The sequence below is a fragment of the Penaeus chinensis genome, chromosome 9 (genome assembly GCF_019202785.1).
Source record: "Penaeus chinensis breed Huanghai No. 1 chromosome 9, ASM1920278v2, whole genome shotgun sequence".
Lineage (NCBI taxonomy): Eukaryota > Metazoa > Arthropoda > Malacostraca > Decapoda > Penaeidae > Penaeus > Penaeus chinensis.
In genome coordinates this window covers 31,610,327-31,619,232 of record NC_061827.1, presented here as the reverse complement: position 1 = coordinate 31,619,232, position 8,906 = coordinate 31,610,327, and the positions used below count along the sequence as shown (strand labels likewise).

The following is an 8,906-nucleotide window of genomic DNA, read 5'->3' as shown; positions in this document are numbered from 1 at the left end:
GCCTATTAGTGTCGTTGGAGTTGTGTATGAGGTAGGCATGGTAATTCAATGATTGATGTATCTATGCTCCACATGTTCCTACTTATTAGTCCGATGCAATGTGTTCCCAGCGTTCTATGTGCACATAGCCAGTTCCATGTATACTTGTACATGGCAGTAGGAGTTTAAATATGTCGGCGTGCATGACAGTGATGGGGTGTGCGTGTCTATGTACGTGTGTATGTGCGTGGCGGGTGTGCGTGAGCGTGTGTGAGGGGCGGCAGACTACAGACGGGTCGGCAGTGCTCGCCATGGCGGGAGTGGAGGGAGACGCTCCTCTCTCCTGTGTATTGCCTCGTGGCCGACGCCCGCCCGGCAGGTCCGCCGCACGCCCGCACCACGCCTCTCTCGCCGCTGCTGCTGCTTGGGACAAGTGCGTGGGCGCTCATGGGGGCGATGGGTGTGAAGAGAGGGGCGTGTGGAGTGGTCGGGAGCGCCCGCCACCTACGAGGAGTGCAGCAGCAGTAACAACAACAACAGCAAAAGCAGCGGCAACCTGCAACAGCAGCAGCCTGCCCGCACGTCGCCTCAGTGTAAGAACTGCAGTCGCGCGGGACACAACCCTGTCCGCATGCGAGCCAACCTCAACCCCACGGCCAATCCCCGCCCCTGCGACCTCACCCAGTCAGTCATTACCTCTGCAACCTGTCCCTACGTCTTCAGCCTCACTCACTCAGTCTTCACCAGCTGTCCAGACACCTGCCACCTCATCCATACAATTATCAAATTCACCACCTGCCCCAACACCTACAACCAGTCAGTCATTACCCCCACCACCTGTCCCAACACCTGTTTCTTCAACTGATCGTGCCGCACATGTGACCACCAGATCACAATCGTATAGCGACAAGCTCTGCAACGCACCGGCGATCCTCGACGCCCAAGCCCGATTCTCCAGCACTTCGCCTGTCCCCTCCGACAAGGAACCGACGCCTTTGGGCACAGTCCCTGTCCCCTCCGACAAGGAAGCGACGTCCCTGGGCACAGTCCCTGTCCCCTCCGACAAGGAAGCGACGTCCCTGGGTACAGTCCCTGTCCCCTCCAACACTTCCTCAACTCTGCCCGGCAGTAACCCTTCACTGGTGTTGTGTCCTGACTTTGGCAACATGAAGACCAGTTCGTTGAAATGTTCGGAGCTCACAAGTGTTGTGTCGAGTGTGTGTAATGTGATGAAGGGAGGTTCGGGAGAGGAAGAGGAGGAGGAAGAGGAGGAAGAAGAAGACGAGGAAGGGGAGGAAGGAGAGGATAAGATCATGAGGAAAGAGACCACTCAGCGGTGCGCGAACAGATACGACTCAGCTGATTCGTCTGACAGGTGAGTACCACGTGACTGTGTTGATGTGGAAGGAGGTGAGTATCACGTGAATGGTGTTGTGGCGTTTCGAGTAATGTACCACGTGACCCGCGATGTTGTGGTGAGAGGTGAGTACCACGCTGCGTATTAAATATCATTGCCACGTGTGCCAGTGCCTCACTTACGAAGGCAGTGCCTCTTATATGCGACCTTAGCTTGAGGTCGTCGCAAGACGTAAGCAGACCGTCCTTCAGACGCTGCGGTCGAAACCCAAACATCTGTCGCACACTTGTGAACACCATCGCGGAATGATATACGACTGAATGCCGTCGATAGCTGTTACTGAAACAAAAACTAGACAAACATGTAATGGCTTCCAGCGATATGTCCGCCGGAAATGCAGTAATGAATGATTTCTCATGTTTTATTGGTAACAACAAAAATAAAGAAGCGAAAAAGTATTGTAAGGATGAATAAATTATTAGAATGAGAATTTATTACTTTGATGTATCCTGTGTGTATGAAAATATTTGTTTATGTGGCATTTGTGTTTGTGTGTAAGAGGAATTAATCGATAAAAAACGATGTTGATATATAAGTGAATGATTAAGACAGATGTAAAGAAATACTGTGTATGTATACACATACGTACACACACACATTTGTATATACATACGTCTGTTTACCTGTTTCTCAATCCATCAGTCTATCTAGCTCTATATATCTATATCTACATATATTCAGCTCTCTCTCTCTCTCTCTCTCTCTCTCTCTCTCTCTCTCTCTCTCTCTCTCTCTCTCTCTCTCTCTCTCTCTCTCTCTCTCTCTCTCTCTCTCTTACTCTCTCGCTTTTTCTTTTTCTTTCTCTTTCTCTTTCTCTTTCTCTTTCTCTTTCTCTTTCTCTTTCTCTTTCTCTTTCTCTTTCTCTTTCTCTTTCTCTTTCTCTTTCTCTTTCTCTTTCTCCTTCCCTCCCACCCTCTCTCCCTCTCTCTCTCCCTCCCTCCCTCCCTCCCTCCCTCCCTCCCTCCCTCCCTCCCACCCTCCCACCCTCCCACCCTCCCACCCTCCCACCCTCCCTCCCTCCCTCCCTCCCTCCCTCCCTCCCTCCCTCCCTCCCTCCCTCCCTCCCTCCCTCCCTCCCTCCTTACTCCCCCCATCTCTCTCTCTCCCTTTCTCTCTCTCTCTCTATCGTCACACACACACACACACACACAATATATATATATATATATATATATATATATATATATATATATATATATATATGTGTGTGTGTGTGTGTGTGTGTAAATATATATGTGTGTGTAAATATATATATATATATATATATATATATATATATATATGTATGTATGTATGTATGTATGTATGTATGTGTATATATATACACATATAAACATATACACATTTATCTACACATATACATATGTATGTATGTATCTGTATATGTATATATGTAAGTATAAATGTATGTGTATGTATGCATGTATTATTGAATATTCGCAGTCATGTGAAAGTGGAAGAGTTAAAAAGAAGAGACAGAGATGGGCGGCAACACAGGGCGCCTCGCTGCACGTAAACAACACATTCAGACAATGGCTATGAAATCCGACAAGCAAAATATAGACAGACACAAGCCCGACATAAAGCCCAGCCACATGAAATCGAATCACATAGATTGTAAGTCATGTCGGCTGCATAAGATCGACAGGACGCATGTAAACACTGGGGCGTAAACAAGACGGAGGAAAGGCCACACAGGACGTAAAGCTAGGACACAAATCGAGCATTACATACAGCAAGGTGTGTGTGTTCACTAAGACAGCTATGCAAACCGCAGATCAATATTTCAAACTGGGAATTAATAAGTTGCATGCCATCAACAAGATTTGCAGGAAGCGAGCGAAGCAAGCAGGATACGAACAAGGAGAGGCGGGACACGTCAGGGAGGACACCAACACGTCAGCCGTGGTACAAGCAAGTCAGCCCGAAAGCAAGCACGTCAGGCAGAAGCAAACAAACACGGCGCAAAAACGGGAGGCAAGACACAAACAAGACAAGAGACAAACAAGACAAGAAGGTCATGGTTCATCCACCTCACGCACTATCGTCGGTGTTTTGTTTGTTTGCTTGTTTGGCATCTCTTCTTGGCTTGTCACGTGAGGCGAGCAGTTCAAGCGACGGCATATGGACACCGCGGAGGCGCAGTGAATGGTGCTAACCCGCGTATGGCAGGTGAGCAAGTGGGCGTGCAGGCGTGCAGGCGAGGCAGCGCGCCCACAGGTGACTGCCCAGGAGTGAACGACCTGACGACCCTGCAGCGTCAGCCTCCCCCTCCCCCCACCCTGCCTCCCTCCTCCCTCCTTTACTCTCTCTCCATCCCTTCACGCCGGTCGCTCTCTTCCTTTCGCTCTCGCTCTCCCCCCTCCACTCTCATTTTCTCTCTCACTCTTTCCCTCTCTCTCTCTCTCTCTCTATCTATCTATCTATCTATCTATCTATCTATCTATCTATCTCTCTCTCTCTCTCTCTCTCTCTCTCTCTCTCTCTCTCTCTCTCTCTCTCTCTCTCTCTCTCTCTCTCTCTCTCTCTCTCTCTCTCTCTTTCTATCTCTCTCTCTTTCTATCCCTCTCTCTCTCTCTTTCTCTCTCTCTCTCTCTCTCTCTCTCTCTCTCTCTCTCTCTCTCTCTCTCTCTCTCTCTCTCTCTCTCTCTCTCTCTCTCTCTCTTCTCACCTTCTCTTCTCTTCTCTCCTCTCTTCTTCAATTCTTTATTTTCCTTACCTCTCATTTCCTCTCCTCTCCTCTCCTCCGCTTTTCACTGCATTTTCCTCTTCACCACCACCTCTCTCTTTTCCTCCGTTCTTCTTTCCTTCCTTCCTTGATTTTTAGCCTTCCTTTCTATGCATCTCTCATCCCCTGTCTTTATCTCCGTCTGTCCTGGCTCCCTCCCTTTCCCTCCCGAAATGTTTCCTTCCCTCCGCCCTTTACGTCCCGAAGCACCACTGATCCTTCCATTTACTCATTACTCTGCAGGCCTTCCTCGTGTAACAGAAGCCTTCTCTTCCTCTTCGGCTCCTCCCTAAGGCGCCTCTTCCCTGCGCTCCCCTACTTTCTTCCTTTTTCCATCCTTCTTTCTGTTCCTTGCTTGTCTTTTATCTCTTTCTTCCTGTCTTTCTCCGTCTTCCCTCTCAACGCCTTTCGACTTCATCTTTCTCGTCCCCTTTCCTCCTCTTCCTTCTCCTCATCTTTCTCTCGTGTCTCTCCCCACCTTTCTTTTTACCTTCTATTCTCTATTCTCTATGTTTCCTTCCATTCTTCTATTCTCTATCCTCCTTCTTCACACCTTTTTCTCACCTCCTTCTCCCCACCTTTCTCCTTCCTTTCTCCCCATCTTTCCCCTTCCTCCTTCCCACGTTTCCCTTCCTCCTTCTTACCACCTTTCTCCTTCTTCTCTCCCACCTTTGTTTACCTTTCTCCCTACCTTTCCCTCCCCCTTCTCCCTACCTTTCCCCCTCCTCATTCTACTCACCTTTCCTCCTCCTCATTCTCCCCAACCTTCCTCCTCCTCCTTCTTTCCCCTTGCTCCTTCTTATCTTTCTCTCTCCTCTCTCCTCACCATTCTCCCTCCCGGCTATCCCCTGACGTCAAATCCCTGCGCGATATATATGTATATTTTTATATACCTTTAACCAATTTTCACCATCTTCATTTTCCTCTCTCCTTTCCCCTTGACCATGAAGAGCTCTCGCCCTCCCTCGTCTTCCCTTTCTTTCGTTTTTGCTCATTTCCATTTGATGTTAATTATACGCATATGTGTTAGTGTGCCAGAACAGTCACAGGTGCCTGGTGTGGAGGCTAAGGCCGGGTTACCCTTGTGGGTTAGTGCCGACGGCTCCTGGCCCTTCCTTCCCCCCTCCTTTCCTCCTCTTTCCACTCTCTCCCTTCCCTATCTCCCCCCTTTACCTCCCTTTCTCTCTTTTTCATCTCCTCCATCCTCCTACTCCTCTTTCGTTTTCCTTCTCTCTTCCTTCCTCTACCCTCCCTTCTTCTTCCTTTCAACAACTCTTCCTTCCTCCTCTCTCTCATTCTCCCTCTCTCCTTTTCCTCTCCCTCCGCTCATCCCTTACTCTCCACTCCTTTCTATTTTATCTCTCCAGCACTTCCTCCCCCCCTCCCCCTTCTCCCTTCTCCCCCTTCCCCCGTCTTCTTTCAGTCCTCTCCCTCAATCTCTCCTTCCCCGCTGCTGATGATGAAGATTTATTTGGCGCTGTTACCCGGCTCACTGAACTGCAGCGAGGAGGCGAATGCTGTGCTTAGAGAGGGAGAAGCAGAAAGAGGCATGAGGAGAAAGAAGGAGAAAGAGAAAAATGAGGATAATTACGAGAGTTGAATGAAGAGCAAGAAGAGAGGCGACGGAGGAGGGCAGGGTAAAAAGAAGGGAGAGATGAGGAACAGAAGGATTGGGAGAGAGAGAGAGAGAGAGAGAGAGAGAGAGAGAGAGAGAGAGAGAGAGAGAGAGAGAGAGAGAGAGAGAGAGAGAGAGAGAGAGAGAAAGAGAGAGAGAGTAAGCAAGCAAGAAAGAAAGGTAATGGAGAGAGGAGAGAAAGAGACAGGAGAAAGATATATAGAGTTAAGGAGAAAGCAACAAAGAACCATAAGAAAGGAAAAGGGAACCAGGATGGCAGTACTGCAGCAGAAGAGGCTGTGTCCCTCACCACGTAGGTTTGTTGCCGTCATGCAATTATGTGAGTCGCCAAAAAAAGGAAAAAAAAAAAAAAAAAAAAAAAACTGGCATTCAAACGCTTTACATCGACTTTTTGTTTGTCACTGGACTATGGTTGTTTACCTCGGTTAAAACTCTTACTTTCACCTCGCTTGAATTTTTTTCCTGGTGTTTGCCCAGTGCTTGAATCGTCTGTATCCTCGTCTTCCTTGCAATGTTTTTCTTTCCTTTTTTGGCATGATGATCCACTTGTTTTTGTCCTCTTGTTTATCAACTTCGGGTTGCCAGTTCTCCTTTTACGCTTGCCGCCTCTTGATTGCGCTTCGGGATTCCAGTTTACCAGCTACACTGACCTTAGTTCATGAACCGCTTTTTTTGTCTCTTTGCATGTTATACTGACCTTTGTTTGGAGATCCTCCACTTAATATTGTTTCTTTAGGTGATAGGGGTAATCTGCGGTCTTGTGGTTTGTGAAGTTATCGGTGACAATTTGCAAGCTATTTTCGTTTTTTTGTCCGATGTCCGATATATACTTTTAGATTCTCGGTAGCTATTTTCTCTTTCCGAATTCGTTTTTGTCAGATTAGCAACAGTATTTCCTATCACTTCGTTAAGCGAGCGATGCCTGCTTACCTGGTGCATTATCTAATCTAACCTTAAGACCTTAGTCATGTAACTGCCTGCCTTGACCTTTGCTTTATGACCTGCCAGATAGCCAGATTACATAATTGTTTGAGTTCGTTTTCTTCAGTATAAGCAGTGTGACTGTTCTCTTGCTGTATTTGATTCTCCTCAACTTTGTTTGCTTTCTTGACACTCACTCTTTCTATTCTCGTCTTTCTTATTTGTTTATTCTTCTCTGTTTGCACTCACCATCGCCGCCGCGTAAGATGCGCCTTTGCCAATTTTAAAGGTAATTCCAAAAGTACGTGACTAACTGTGATCTATATTTATCCAATGATTTATATGATAATGTCCTGTTGCTAATGAACACATGCTTAAACGATAACTAAATGATATTAGGTAATTTAGGCATCAGGTGTAATACAAAAAGCATTCTGATGATGAATTAATGAGAGGACCGACCCCAAAGTAAGACGTCCGGACTTCTCATGATAAGCAGAGCAAGCAAAAAGTAAACATAAGTCAACAAGTGTATAAAAACACAAGGAAGGCCGCAGATCTGCTATGTATATGTAAGAGAAAAAAGTATTTGATGAGGAATCTTCACTGCTACCGGCCATGTACGAACCAAGATTATTAAAGCAGCCTGCCATGCACAACCCAACGTGTACAGCAGTCATGCACAGTTTGCCATGCAAATCGGACCATGAACAATGTATCTCGGGTAGCGTTCTGCCATGCACAACAGGTTAGTTCTTGCGTGTCATGCATTGCTCGTCGACTCATTGCCATGCATAACCCTTCTCGCTCAGCCTGGTGTTCATAACAGCAATCCAAGCGGATATTCCGTCATGTAAGCCTATATCGATCATGCACATCCCATTGTCCAGGTATTCATCTCATCATGCACACTATCTCATGCAGATCTACGTCCCCGCTGCCTATGCATATCAAGCAATGCTGGTTTATGGGCAGGCCTATGACCCATCACACGTCAGGCGCCGACCTCGTGAAGGACAGGCTTTGGGTTGAAAAAGCCAGACGCGCTTGGCTCACCCACACACACACACACACACACACACACACGCACACACACACACACACACACACACACACACACACACACACACACACACACACACACACACACACACACACACACACACATACATATACATACATATACATACATATACATACATATATATCTATATATATCTATATATATCTATATCTATATTTATATATATATATATATATATATATATATATATTCTCTGTATATGTGTGTGTTAGTGTGTGCATATTTATATATATATATATATATATATATATATATATATATATATATATATGTTTATTTTTTCAAGTAGGCCTTCAACACATTAATCCGCCTCAGAGGCCGAACGTGTATCACCTAAAAAAAAAAAATAATAATAATAATAAAAAAATAAAAACATTTCCTTCGCGTAGGCTTTCCACGCCGTTAGCATGTAGGCCTATTCATCTCACGCTCGCTGACGACCCACACTCTTCACACAAGCTCTTAACATGCACAGACCACCACGCGGTACCAACTTCGGCTTGTTCTTGTGGAAACTGATAAGACTCGACCTGATGTTGAATGTACCTTACCTAACCCTCACTCACAACAGCCACGTAAGGCCGAAAATCTCGCATGAGGCACAGGAAAAATGAGACATAAGGAGTGGCGACGATGCGACAGGGCGAGCAGGCGATGTACGTAGAGAATAATTGACAATGGAATGATAAAGTTGGTGATAACAGGGAAGAGACTGGAGAACACGATGATAACCAAGAAACTAATAACATGAACAAGAAACTGGACATATGATAAAATAAAGTAGGATCTCGGTGACGAGGAGAGACGGAAAGAATCGTGACCAGAAGAGAAAAAAAGGCAAGAGAAAGAAAATTAAACAATAATAATACAATAAGATGATGAGGTGAAGATGGCACAGCCTGTGGGAAGAAACGATAAACTGACAGCAGAGAGATAAATATTAAAATAATCGAGACGTTAAAAGGTACTTCGGGTGCAGACCCATATGCGCGCACTCACCCACTCACTCAATCATTCATTCACTCATTCACTCATTTTCTTATTCATTCATTAGGTCACAAACGCTTCTCTCTCTCTCTCTCTCTCTCTCTCTCTCTCTCTCTCTCTCTCTCTCTCTCTCTCTCTCTCTCTCTCTCTCTCT

The 8,906-nt window shown here is 46.1% G+C and overlaps 1 protein-coding gene across 1 annotated transcript in view; it reads left to right on the top strand.

Annotated features, from left to right (window-relative positions):
• Nucleotides 1-290: 290 nt before the first annotated feature.
• LOC125028997 (mucin-5AC-like) overlaps nucleotides 291-8,906 on the top strand; it is a 225,497-nt gene continuing 216,881 nt past the window's right edge. Inside the window, exon 1 of the mRNA XM_047618693.1 lies at nucleotides 291-1,354. Within this exon, the coding sequence (XP_047474649.1) occupies nucleotides 291-1,354 (1,064 nt within the window). The remainder of the gene's footprint in view (nucleotides 1,355-8,906) is intronic.